The sequence below is a fragment of the Mauremys reevesii genome, linkage group 2 (assembly GCF_016161935.1).
Source record: "Mauremys reevesii isolate NIE-2019 linkage group 2, ASM1616193v1, whole genome shotgun sequence".
Classification (NCBI taxonomy): Eukaryota; Metazoa; Chordata; order Testudines; family Geoemydidae; genus Mauremys; species Mauremys reevesii.
Window position 1 is genome coordinate 217,273,845 of NC_052624.1, and position 14,764 is coordinate 217,288,608.

Consider the following 14,764-nt stretch of genomic DNA (forward strand, 5'->3'; position numbering starts at 1 on the left):
ATCCCTGTGTGTATGACTCACTAAATGTGATTCTTTTCATTTTTATCTTGAGTGCTGTAATGATGCATTCTTTACTCAAATTAAACTCCTAGTTAAAACAGCTGCCTCTGACCTTAACTTTGTCAGCACAGAATAATTACTCTTGGTGGTAAAAATAACTCATTTTACAGTATATTTTTATTATATAAATAGATATGATGAGAAAAAGGGAGAAATACAGGAAACAGTTGTGCATTCAGATAACATGACAGACCAGTGCAAACAAAAATTCACTACAGATAGTATACAAAGAATCCAGTCTTCTGATTATATCTATTTGACAATCAGCATAGTTGTTTGTGGACCAATATGGTCTCAAGAAATAACTTTAAACAGCCTCAAGGCTACTTAAAATATTACTAGCTGTGAATACTGCCAAAGGAATATTCAGGCAGTGAGGAATGACTGGCCGCAGCTCTTGTGCCGAGGGATGAAAAAGCAAGGATGAAGAGCTGGCTATACAAGTTGTGTACATTTGAAAGAGTCCCCAGTGCAAAGAAAATTCTCAGCTAGCCACTTCAGCTGCCTTTAGTCTGTTTTTATGCTGCCAGAGCAATCTAGTCAAGCCAAGGATCCAACCCTGGGAGGCTGTATTAATTGATAGGTCCAGTAACAGAGACCAAAGTCTTGTTTACTTTAGTAAATTTTCATGTTCTGTAGTGCAATGTACTATAGTAATCAGTCATTTCTGCTCCTGCATGCCTCAGCCTCTCCTCTCCCCACCTCCTCAACTCCTGCTCTTGTCTCTTCTCCTGCTGCTATCCCCATGGATTCTTGTGTCACTTCCCTGGGCTCCCGCTCCTTAGTCTGCCATGTTTTCCTTTCTCCATGGTTCCTGGCTTAACCCCAGTTTGCTCCTATCCTCCCCTTTCCCTCTACTCCTTCCTATATTCCCCCCAACAAACCCACAGTCATTTGTCCTCTTGTCTTCCTGCCCCTTCTGGCTCCTGATAACGCCTCTGTACCCTGAACTCTTGTTCCTATCCCCCAACACACGCCCTGCATCTCTCCCACCTCCCACCCCATTCCTCAGCACTCTGCATTCAAGACAGGCTGCCTCATCCTTCTTTCCATATTATCTGGGCATCATCAGATAACATTGAGATAACAGGGGAAACCATTCTCCTTATTCTCAGTACCTGGCAATACAGCCCCCCCAGAATGCAGGAGGAATAATGGCAGGGAAAGTTCTGCTTGGTAACTGCAACCCTGAGATGGAGCAAACTCACTTGCCCTGTGGAGATGGAGCACGCTCAGTGTGCGCTCTTCAGAGAATTTAGCTGTCAAGTCTCTACTGAGTGCATGTGAACTACCATTTTGAGAAAGCAATTAACTTGGCCAAATTAGGACAGATTTTTATGGGTATGGCAAAAGGCACATCCTTGACATCAGTCCCACCATCACCACCCACCATCTCTGAATTTGAAGTTTGTGCTGCAAAGCATGGAAACACCAGAGCTTGTCAACAACACAGTTGTACAAAGTTCTTTAATATGGGCAAAACAATGTAGTTTTTTGTAACCTTGTTCTCAGAATTGAATAAACTGTTTTAGCTGACACTTAATAAGAACATTCAGCCTGAAGCAGACACCTTTCATGGAAAATATCAGCTCAAACAGTTAAAGTTTGGCAAAGTTATAAGCAACTCTAAACAGGGTCTTATAAAGGAAAGCGTCAGGCAACCTTAACTTTGGACCTCACTATTTTTTCCACCTGTACTAATATGTAATATTCAAGGACATGATCCTGCAGCATGCTGACCTTCATTGGCAGCTCAGCACCTCCAAGGTAATATTAAGTATATTGCATCTCACTGCACCACTCATCTGTACCAAGGCTTTTCTCAGATGTCCATTTGGTGAAAACTGCCATTAATGCTTCTTTGCAATGTTAGAAAAAGTATATAATCTCAGCATATACAAACACACACACACACCTCAGCATGTCTCTCAGCAAATAAATACCAGGGGCTATTTTCACCAAACAGAAATCTGAGAAAAATATCAGTACAGGAAGCAGATACTGGGTGCATGTGTGTGTGTGTGTGTGTGTGTGTGTGTGTACATGTTCATTATGTTATGCCTTCTCTTCCCTATTATTTATTAATAAGAATGTTTTATGAAACAATATCTTTGTTACTCTGAAGTGAAATTGCTCTTGCTGTTTGTAAGTGCTATCAAAATCATCTCCATAGTAACTAATTGTGATGCCATGGAAGAGTGTTCTTAAAAAGAGGAATACATAAGGGAGCATGTGAACCTCTTAGAAAGTGGAGTTATCTATTCATGCAGAAATACCCAGCAGCTAAATGTGAGGGAAGATTAATATCTAAAATAATAGTAAACTTGGGCACAGAGTGTGAAGAACTAATTAAAATTTAGTTACTAAATAAGTGATGACTGGAGATGCTAAATTGTTTTTTTTAACTTCTCTTTACACCTAATGTGCTCTAGAATTAATGCTTACATTTGTATAGTGCTCTTTATTTTTAAAGGACCCTAGTCAAGTATTGGGCCCAATTACTGTGTCTGGTAAGCCCCCTTTGCATTTCTGCTGCAAAGAGGTCATTGAGCTGGCTTCACCAGTGAGCAGAGGATCTTACCAACTTTTCCCCATCTACATAGTATAAAATGTTGATATGATAAAATCATTTCCATTAATGTGAAAGTGGTAGCTGAACTGAATATCTAGTTAAAGAATGAAATTAAAGTCACCTGATACCAGAGAGTCTATTTTGCCCAATAACTCTCCTCGGGACAGATTGTGAATGCCTTACTCATGCAGGTGAGTGTTGCCACCAATGGGACTGCAAAAATGATTCACCAGCATGAAGAAGGGATTCAGTCTAGCCCAAGATGATCCACGTGAGTTAGATACACTTTGGTCACCTAGTCTTGGAAGCTGTTGCTGAGTAGGTACGGTTAGGTTCTGAGCACCTTCAACTCCCATTGACTGCAATGGAAGCTCAGGCCATTCACATATTGGATTATTACTTACTAGTGTTTACCAGCTACATTTTAAGTAAAATAAAAGGTAGTGAACACTTCAAAAAAGGAGCAGTGTTTATCTGGAGAGCATGGAGTTTTTAGAGAAAATAGACTTTCTGGAGAGATCTGAAGATAATGCCACTGTCTGATGATTGTGAAGTATTCCACTTTAACTCGATCTTTTCAAGTTAATGAACCATGCTAGTTTCCCTTGGAGAAATTTATTGCTCTTACTTAATAGGTACATCATTATTAACTTGGCAAACAGGAGTCACCCCTCTTGACAGCAAGGATGCTGGATTACACAGCATGTGGACATGAACCAAAGTTCATGCCAGATAACTGTTTCCTGACAGTTAGTTTTGCTGCAAGGCTGTTTCTTTGGACTTTTTGTGGTTATAAATAAATAAATGGATAGATAAAATGACCTTTTTTGAGTGGAGAGTCAGGAGACTGGTACAACTTTCCCTTCTTGTGACAGTTCTTTTCCAGAGAATTTGTTTTTAATTGTGGTCCCAGGCAAATACTACAATTAAATCATTATTAGTCTCATACAGCACATATGAAGTCATCACAAAGTTCAGTAAAGGCCACCGCAGACTAATAAGTGATAATAAAAGAACAAGATTATGATAATCACTAAGCGAGTGTCTGAGTGCATTATAGTTATACTGAAGTGAAACATCTTATCAACAAAACAACTTCTATGAGATGTAAAGTTAGTTAATAAGGATGGTATCTTAGTCCAGCTCAGCGTACAAGACTCCAGACATTTTTATCTCATATTTGCAGCATCCGTTAGAGGTTTTGTCATGCTTTTGGGAGGAGGGCATACTACCCTGAACGAATAACTTTTTGGGACAGGCGCATAGCATTTTTGTTAAAAAAAAATTAAAAAAAATTGACATGCACATTGGTCAGTCCATTGACCTGCTTATTCATTATTAAACAGAAAGTACAATTAGATACATAGGGACAGGTTTGGAGTGTTGCACACCTATGCACAGGTGAAAAAGTAATGAAAAGTGCAGGGACTACAAGGGAACTCAATCCTGCATTGAGGAGTGCTGCTCAGCTGCCAGATAACTTTTGCCTAGCAGAAGGAAAATGGCCTAAGGAATAGATATAGCTCAGAGTCCTGTTAGCATGATGAGGCTCACTCTTTGGAAAACTGTGCACATTTACATGTTCATTTTGTCAGCCCCCTTGCTAAATAGATTCATTGACTTATATGAGTGTGGCCATGAAACACTGATGTGTTAAATCCAACCTTGTGAAGATAGGCTCTATTCTTCTGTCCCTGTGTATGCTATTCAGTGGTTTATTTGTGTGTGTGGAGACCTGCCTGGGCTCAGTCCCAGCACTACTAGGCTTGGTAGTTCATAGCCCTGGCACACCTGTGCTTGTTATGTCAGTTATGAAAGTTTAAAAAAATCCCTATTTTTTGCTCTGAAATGTGTTTTTTCTTAAAGTTCTCAACACAGTTGTAGCCATCAGGGCCATAACCAGGGTGGGGTGATCGGAGCAGCTGCCCAAGGTGCAAAGCTGGGGGAGCAGGGGTGGAAAAATGGGATGGGCAAATAACATGGTAGGGGGTACAGCTCTGCAGCAGGACTGGGACCCCATGGGTCCCATTACCATACCATGCATTCTTACTTGTGCACTGCTGTTGGCAGCAGCGCTGCCTTCAGAGCTAGGTGCCCGGCCAGCAGCCACCACTCTCCAGCCACCCGGCTCCAAAGACAGCACTGCCATGAGAAGCAGCATAGAAGTAAGGGTGGCATGGTATTGCCACCACCCGCAGCAGCACAAAAGTAAGGGTGGCAGGTATGGTAATGGGACCCCGTGGATCCCGGTCCCACTGCAGGGCTCTGCCTCCTACCAGTTCTTTTTTCATCCGTCCCATTTTTCTGCCTCCCTCCCCTGGCTTTGCACCCTGGGTGGCTGCCCCATTCACCCTGCCATGGGTGGTTACTGCCCTGGTACAATATGTGGTGTAAACATCTAACACTAACACGCTTTCAAATAAACTTGTTATGACTGAACGTGCAGCAGTATTACTGTCATTGGACAAGAGTTACAGGAGTGTTTTCAGTAGGTAATATGTTATTATTTATTAGTAAGGCTCGTCACGGCGGTTACGACAGTCATGGATTCCGTGACTTTACCAGACCTTTGTGACAGCTTCAGCTGCCCGCAGCTGAAGCCAGGGCTGGAGCTGTGGCTATGCTCCCACATAGCCCCGCAATGGGGACCACAGCCGGGGCTATGTGCTCCTGACCCACAGCAAGGGCAGCTCCTTCCCCGCAGTTTGCGACAGGGGCCGCAGCCGGGGCTGGGGGCTCCTGCCCCATGATGGAGGCCGCAGCCGGGGCCATGCGCTCCTGCCCCACGGTGGGGCTGCAGCCAGGGCTGTGCACCTCTTTCACGCAGCTTGTATAGTTATTTTTAGTAAAAGTCATGGACAGGTCACGGGCTCCATGAATTTTTGTTTGTTGCCCGTGACCTGTCTGTGACTTTTACTAAAAATAACTGTGACAAAATCTTAGCCTTATTTATCAGTGTTCTAAATATGATGGTGATAGATTCAATTCCATGTACCTTCTAAGTTGTTAGTAGTGTGTGCACATTTTGGGATAATGTTTATTTTTGGTTCTTTGCTACCATCCAAGTATAAAAGTGTTATGATTTGTCCCTCTAACCCAGGGGTGTCCAATCTGGGGGCAGGGGGACACTTATGGCCCTTGGGCTCTAACTTCTGGCCTTTGAGGTGGCTGTTAAGAAAATTAATATTTGATTATTATTGAAAAATGAGATTGCTAAGTGGTGCTCTACAAGTTGATAAACTGGAATATTTTCACTATGGAGAGAAGCATAGGGGTTGTCACCTCGCCAATAGTCTCCCACTACTTCCCTGCAGTTCTGGTGTGAGCTTAGGGCGGTCTTGAGTAGCTGCTGTCCCTTCCCTGGTTCAGCTGTTGTACAACTTGCCTGGTGGCTGACTGTTCCATCAAAGGGAAAGGAGGGAAGTAGTTCAGTCTGCTCCCATTGCCTGCTTACCTACCCATCAGTGAGAGCCCAGAGACAGCAGGATAGTTCAACTGGCTCTGTGTGAACCTGGCTAAGGATGACATCCCTTCCTCCCTCAGTCATCTAGAGCAACACAGTACAGGAGAAAAAGAGAAACTGAGGACCAACAAACAGATTCTTTCCCTCAGCCCCAGTGCAGGCTAGAACACTATAGGGTGCTGCTCTAACTTGTCTCTGTTGGCTGTGGTCCCTGAAGGATCAGAGCGCAGTTGAGGATAGCCAGAGTGCAGAGCATTCCAGCCAATCCCCTTCCCTCACCCCCTGTACCAGAGGCTAGAGGAAGCCAGCTATGTCAGCTCTACACCCTCTTGGGAGACCCTCCATACCAGGGAACATCTCACAAGGGGACTGACTGGTGGGCTTCTCACTTTTTACACTGCCTGAATGGTGCAAAAGCAAAGGAATGGGAAAGTGATTCTGTCCCAAAGTAATAATTTATCTTTTTTTCACATATTGTGTTCAGTTCTCAGGCTCTAAGCATATATTCCCATGATAGTTTGGGTAGATAATCAATCTTACAAGAAATCCTACATAAATACATCAATTCAGGCGAATGTTATTCCATGAGGAGTTTGAAACATCCTAAATAGTCTAGTTTGTGGAAGATCTATGTATAGTTTGTAAATGTGCATGAACGAATGTTGTATTTTGTACATTGTATTTTCACACTGTGCTCTCTTACATGCAGAGAACCAGATCCTACGCTGATGTAAGTCATCGTGACTCCGTTGTCTTTTAAAGATCTATGCTGATTTACACCAGTGGAGGATCTGAGCCTCCGAGAATGTATGCAGTTCACAACTGCCATCACATTTCCATGGTATCTGTGTGGTTGTGGTTCAAATGTCTCTGTTTATGGGCCTGATCCACTGCTATCTGATGTAAATGGAAAGACTTCTTGTGACTTCAGTAGGTTTTGAATCACACACTAAGTCACTCTCTAATATCTGGTGTACAGTGGGTACAGACACTAATGAACTGTAGCTAACTGAGACTTCCCTTTAATTCAGCTGGTAGAGGAAGAGCTCTGTCTAAGCTCGAAAGCTTGTCTCTCCCACCAACAGAAGTTGGTCCAATATAAGATATGACCTCACTCGCCTTGAGAGCCAAAAACATTTATTTTTATCCCTGATGCCATATGTGCTCAGTTTAGGTGGTGACCTTGTTGCCTGTCATTTGTGACAATGAATTTGTTGCACTGTGATCCTTCTGAGTGCTTCATTTCTTGTTTTCACAAGTGTGTTTGTGTGAACTGCGTGCCAGAATTTTAACCCACAGTGTTCCTGTTTTTCAAAGTGCTGTTTAAAAAATTCATTGATACATTTTTTTTAATGGTGGATTTCATTGTGAGTTTCTCAATTTTAAATCCTGTCAACTATTTAATGCTATATTTTTCTACAGTCTGATATCAAATGTCTGTCTTGGTAGTCTATGTAATCTCCTCTCCCTGGATCTTAAATTATGGACAAACAATCTTAAAGAGAGCAACTCTACTATTGGGATGAACAAAAATCTCTTCTGGCTGGCTGTAACAGTGTATGCCTTTTAATACTGGCTTTAGTAAACTAGCACAAATATGGACTCTTTCCTGGAGGTCTCAGTAGAGAGGCCAAGGACAGTATTACTATTTACAATGAAGTATTCTCTCACTCCATTGGTGGGATACGGTGGGGTATATTGGTGGGGTTGGCAGAGTAGTTTAAAGAGTCACATCATATTTTGTGCTTGACCTGTTTTATGGATAAATAGAAGACATATTTTATAGATGCTTCATTACTTAAAAAAAAACCTATTGTACCCTTTATGAGAAATGGCTTGTTAAGATGTTGAAAGTTATGCTTGTGGTTTTCTGTCAATCCTAGTGCAGTATGTTGATAAAATGCACAGCTCTCAACATAACATCTTGTTTCAAATTCCTTCAGATGCCAGCATTTAGGCCCAAGCCTTCCTTTGCAATTCCTGAACTTTCACCTACTAATGTAGTATGTATAAAGTTAGCAATGCCCAACTATAATGTTAAGTTTGAGGCATAGATCTTTACAGTAAGAAATATTAATTATGTATGCCAGATTATATAACTTCAGGTTTTCATCAGGACAGTGATCTGTTGGATCGTCGGAAACACTGCTTCGGTGTCCAATCTGAATCTGGAGAGGACCTCTACTTTTCCGTGGAGTTAGAGTGTGACCTAACCCTGTGGGAAAAAGCCTTCCAAACAGCAACTTTTTTAGAAGTTGAACGAATTCAGGTGAGACAGCTGTCATAATGCCTGTGTTTTGGAACATTAATAAGTGATTGTCAGGGATGGAAACTAATAAGAAAAAAAGCTAAATGAGATGGAAACATCTAACCTTCTAATGGATTATGCAAGTTATTATTATTGTAACTATACAGTGTCTAGCTGTTCCTGGTGTCTTGATTATATGTCTATCTACCATTTCGCTATATTACTCAAATCGAAGTACAAGAAGACACTGTCACCTTTCCTATGGAGTTTATAATCAAAGGCTCATAGGACATTCTTACCCACCTCAAATTGCTGCCTTTAATTACCATGGATAGGTAACTCAATAAATAATGACAAAAGGCAATGGGCAAAGTAGGGACAGAAGGAAAACAGGAGAGAGAGAGTCTTTAAACAATGGGGAGGTAACATAGCTGTTTGGACAGCATTGTTGTACAATCAGGTGATATAAAGGACCCAATTCTGACCTCACTTACAAGGATTAAACTCTCATTGTAGTTAATAGGTGTTGCACCAATGTGAGGGCAAAACTGAGCCTAATACTTTTCTTTTGTTTTCTTCATACGTTTCTTGTTTGTTGCAATTTCTTTTTAATTAGCAGATGCCAGAGTGGGGAGTATGTGATACCGGAGTAGAGATTAGTAGTGGACTCTTCTATAGCTATAATTCTAGATCAGGCTGGGTAATATTTGATGCCAAATCAGCATTTTACTATGAAACTAAGATGACCAATAGTGCATTATAGTTTGTGTTAAAATATAAAATAAAAAGTTCCCAGTCCTTTCTGATTCACCCATTCCTAGCTGTAATGTTGATATCGCAATCAGAAAAACATCTTTCTGAACACATCTGCAAAGATGTTGCCATGATTACTCTTCCAGCTGCACCCATAAAAAATCATATTGCATATCAGTAGAATATTTGGGCATCTAAGTGTTAGCTGCTGCCCCTATTTGATATATATATGCATGCTGGTTTGTCTCAAAGACAAGTTTCTGTGTGTACATCATTTGTGCCCTCATTTGAATATCTGGCACTTATTGTTTAAACAAAATGTTAAATGTTTATATATGGTAACACCCTCCTGATCTCAAACCATCAGAGCTGAGATGAAATAAGGTTAGTTTATAAAACTGGTAGAAGTTCTGTTACTTTTCATGCAAATAGCTATTTCCATTAATCTCAGAAATGCTAATTTTTAACTTTAAAATGTTACTTTCTGTTACATTTTAGAGGAATAGTTTGAACTTTCATTACTGTGCTGGAAAATGTAGATACAGTTTCACTCTTTTTTAAAAAAACAAAACAAAACAAATAATCTCCTAATTCAGAAATACTCATGATACCTCTTACTTCTCATATCATTACCGGAGGCACTGTTTGTAACTGCACTACAGGGCATTCCGCAAAAGAAAATATAACAAAACATCTATAATAACCATCAGCACTCAAGTTATTTCAATTTTGTCCCTTCTTATATGGGTACCTGCTGTGCCGCTTCTGATTTTTGGCTGTACTTCTTAGATTTTATACTTCAAATGTATTCAATATGCTCCAGTATCCTCAGTAATACCTCTTCTAACAGTCTTATTCCCACATCTCCCCACTGTGATCAGCACATCTCATCTTTATGGAGCTGAAAATATTTTTTATGTGCCAAGGCTGCATTTTGGCTATAGCAAATGTGAGAAACTGAACTAGCAACAGTAAAATATTTTATCATTTGTGAAATTGACTGAAAACCAAAATTCACAGAATCAGTTTAATCTTTTGTATGTACACTTTTAGTGTTATATGTGAACTTTTTTCCTACATCCTAATAAGAGGGTGGATAAGATGCCAATTCCATTATCCAAATTACTTTTAATTTGCTCTAATTTTCTTTCAATAGTTTGTGACTTAATCCTTCCTCCCACAATTTTGTTGCACATTTATCATCAAACACATAATAGATTGTCGGTGCTAGTTGAGAAGTGGCATGACTGGCCTCTACAAAGTGCCAATGAGTTTCATCATTCTCTGACAAGGAGAGAGCTAGGTTCAAATCAAAATGGGGTCTCATGGATGGGTGATCAGAAAATTATAAATGGGCACTGTCAAATAATAATTATATTGATATTTAAAGTCAAGTCTCTATGCAGTCACGTGCACAAGCAAATGGGTAACTGCATTCAGTGTCTTATTTGCATATACAATTAACTTTGAATGCAAACCCAGGTATATGCAGTTATTTCTGCACGAGCCATCCATATTTATTACATTTTAATTAAATTTAGGATTTTGTTAATTTTTCATTTTAAAAATATCATTCAAATGTAGGCTGGACTCTACTATAGTCACACATATATTGGCACAATTTCTCTACTGGTATAAATTAACCTAGCTCCATAGAAGTAAATGGAGCGATGCCAATTTACAACAGCAAAGAATACAGTCCATAGAGTTTATTACAAACAGAGTTATTTAAAAATATACCTGATTAAGACCACAATTCAGCAAGGTACCTAAGCTCTTACCACACTTCTAGCATGTGAGAAATACCACTAAAGTAAATGGGACTACTCGTGAGCCCCAGACAGGTACCTTGCTGAACTGTGACCTAAGTTCATAGCTTCTGCAACTTCTAACACACAAGTGAAGAACAAACTTCCTTTAGGAAAAATTAAGATTTCAGGAAGACAAATAAATAATAAAGCTGATACCAGTTTGCTATTGACATGTCATGCAATTTATAATACTGGTAGAGGTGCCTTTGTAGAGTATGTTATAGTTAATTAGTTTTCTATAGAGCAATAAGGAACATCCATGCGTATAATTAGATATTTAAAGAAAAAACAGAAGTCACATAGATAGTGTGTGGGGGGGTCATTTTCCCTGTTGTCTTATAGCATTTTTTTAAAATGTGAGAAGAACCCAAGACATCTACAGCATTTATACTAATGTTCAAATTAACTGAAGTCAACTGAATGCAGCTGACAGTCTCTCTTGAAGTCCCTACTATTTTATGTTGAATGTTTCATTCCTTGCTTTATGGGCTTCCTTTATGTGCTTTCTTACTATCATTCTTGTTTTTATGATAGCTGTTCACTTCAGAAGATGAGTATTGTGTAGCCTGCCTTGTGATTACATTTTAAAGTTTGCCCCCATGGAAATGTTGTGCTTGAAAAGTTGAGTTTTAAAGTCTGAATTGATTCTTGAACCTATAACCCAAGTGTTTTCAGGTTCTCCAAGCTTCAGAAATAGCTTACAATAAGCTCACAGCACATCACGCCTTTCATAATTTAAACACCTCCTTGGAACTGTAGTGTGAACGGAGGGCGTAGGGTCTGAGGAACATAATGCTTTGGGCTGTCATCTTCTGGAGCTGAGCTCCTGAATTATTCATGGACTCAGCTTAAGATTCCATACTGTGGGAGTGCACTTGGACTGACAGAGGAAATATTTTGTGGCTGTTTATTTGGGATACATTTTTGACAAGGTTTCATGTTTTTATGAAGGAAACCAATAATCAATGTGTAATCATATGTTATAGCTTTTAGTACATCTTTAAGGTTTGTCTTAAAGCCGTAATAACTTCGTCATTCTCCGCGCACCTGGGTAGTATTGTTCATTTTATTCTCTCCAAGTTCATGAAGGAGGAGCTGAATTAAAGACAGCAGAGCAATTCAATATGAGAGGACATCCAGAATAAATAGAGTTAACTAGTTTACCTTTATCCTATAGTGCATATTCCAAACTCACTGCAACAATTCAGTAATAATGAATTATTACTTAGGATTATTATTTGTATTACTACGGTGCCTGTGAGCCCTAGTTATCCTGGATCAGGACCACATTGTGTTCACTGTTGTACAAACACAGAACAAAAGAGGGCCCCATCCCAAAGACCTTAAAATCTCATTTGGTCAAAGGCCATTATAGTTTTTACCCTTTTTATGTTGTTGTTGTTTTTTACTCTGCTAATTGTGTTTTAGATCCCTCTGCAAGATTTCAAGGAGTAAAAAAGTTGAGCGGAAACCTTAGTCTGAAGTGATAGATTGAGTCTGATCTTCCATATGTGTAGAGTTGCTGAATATGCTGTTGGAATAGGAGGTCAGCTAAGTTGGAGCAGTCTGAGAAAAAGACAAATTTTAGTCCTCAGTGTAGTTTTCATGTTTACTTAAGGTAGCTGGAGTGATGTATATAAAGCAGTTGTTGTTTTATACATCTTCTAGTGAGTTGATAATAGAACTCTGCACCTACCAATTTTTGCTTTGCATGCAAAACCTGAGGGATTTTCAATATCTTGGAATTCATAAAACTGATCTAGTGTGAAATGTGTTACTTTACAAACGTGAACCCATTTTTTCTCTCAATGGGATGAAACATTGCCAAAGCTAAAATCATCTTTTTTCCCCTTTATTTGACCCAGGGGAAAAAGCTTTAATATTTATAATATAATAACATTTTTACAATACATTTGCAGTGAAAACTGCCTCTCACTTCTGCAAACACAACAAATAAAATATGAAGGTAAACCTACAAAATGAAACCCTGATTTTTTAATAAAAGTGGGAGTTTTCTTAACAAAGCATTAGTTAACCTTTGTAATGAATTGGCCCACATCAAAATAAATTGCAGTTTACATTTTGCATCATTGAATGGTTGAAGTGTGTGTGTACAACTTCTCTCTACTAGAAGGAACTAGAACTGTTCTATCATTTCTCTCACCCTGTCTGGAGGCTGGCATAAAAATTTCATATCTGCCCTAATGACAACAAATGGAGATGTTACTTTAGTTTAGGTGCTAGAGGTCTGCATATTTGAAGCTGAAAGACTTGAATTATGTGATATGCTTGTACAATTTATCTATTAACTGTGGTATGTGCCTTGATGCAGCTGTCACCATATTCCATCCTGGAGAGGAAAGTAGTATACCTATATATCAGCCAGCATATTAACTAAACAAGATGTATTTTTTTCAGTTCCACAAAATATACTTATCTTAAAGTTTTCAAAAAGTCAGTGTTCAAATCCTAGAATAGTATATCAAGTAATAAATGTTTCCTGCAATTTAAGAAGCAGGTGTTCACAGTTCATCCTTTTAGAGCAGAAGAACCTTTCTACAAAGAAGGAGTAGTTTGTGGTCCTTGTATTCAGGAGACTGCCCATTTAAGTGTGTTTCAAAAAGTAAAGCCATCCCGTTTGTAGCTGTAAATAAATAAGAGTGTGTGTGTGTGTATTTATTTATTTAGGGTGCCCCTTATGTGGTGCAATGTTAATGTCAAAATAGCACTTTGTTCATGTGATTCAATGGCATTTACAGTAACAAAAATGTCAAAAAGATGTGATATGAATATCTGCAATGCATATTTTTCACAACAACCAAATACCCTAGCGCTTGACTTTTATAGTGTTTGTCATTGTCAGATTTCCTGCTATATAACATATTTCAGTGCAAATTGTTTAAAGATGCAATAATATACCAGGACACAAAACTACTAAATATTAAAGGTAAGATTTTCAAAAACTCTCAGCGTCAGCCTAACTCTGCTCCTACTGAAGTAAATGATAAAACTCCCATTGTCGTCAGAGGGGGTTAGATCTACACTGATCACTTTTGAAAATTCTATCCTAAGTTTCTGTATTTAAGGAGACAATAAGGTCAACATTTCCAAACCAGGGTTTCTCAAAGTAAACCCCTAAATACATATTCAGGCACTAACTAAACATGGCCTTGCTTTTGGAAGCTCTGAACACCCACAATTCCCATGCTTTTACATTTGGGGGCAAAGGTCTTAGACTTGTTAAAAAACTCATGACACAGATGTTCCAGATGATAATACAGATGTTTCAATTAACTTCAATGGGGCCAGGAATTCACCTATGGTGTCCACACCTGTGGTATCTCTGAAGCCAGCACCATGGATAGTCACAGTTCCATAGAAATAAGTATCTTCATAAAGGCAATACAACAATAACCAGCATATGTAAATATTAATAATTAATATTCAGTCCGGTGACACAGTGTGCACATTGTATTAACATCCATGAACTGGATGAAAATGAAAAATCCTGTAGTCTGTGCTCTTGCTTAGGGTCTTCAGCTCAAAGATTTTGGGGGATTTAATTGTCTCTGACTTTAATCTGAAAAGTAAAATTCCCATAAACATTTCCCTTGTCATGCAGCTGTATGAAACATGGCATTTTAAAGCACTTTGGTGTATCAGATTTTGACATAATTAAATATTTTTGACAAGGGAAACCAGAATTTGTGTTGAACAATGCAAGCTTGCCATTATGAACCTGAAGCATGCTTTGAAGTAGAGAGCTCAGTTTGATCAAGAAAATATCACTAATTGATTTCTTATGTCATATATCAAAATGTCATGCTCTTAAAAAAAGAAACCAAAGAATGAATGCC

General features: G+C 39.1%; 1 protein-coding gene across 6 annotated transcripts in view; it reads left to right on the forward strand.

The window, feature by feature from the left end:
• The window catches only part of SNTG1 (syntrophin gamma 1), a 510,494-nt gene that overhangs the window by 454,625 nt on the left and 41,105 nt on the right, over window positions 1-14,764 (forward strand). For all 6 annotated transcript variants that reach the window (XM_039525348.1, XM_039525349.1, XM_039525353.1 and 3 more), the window contains one exon: window positions 8,212-8,364. In XM_039525348.1, the coding sequence (XP_039381282.1) occupies window positions 8,212-8,364 (153 nt within the window). The remainder of the gene's footprint in view (window positions 1-8,211; window positions 8,365-14,764) is intronic.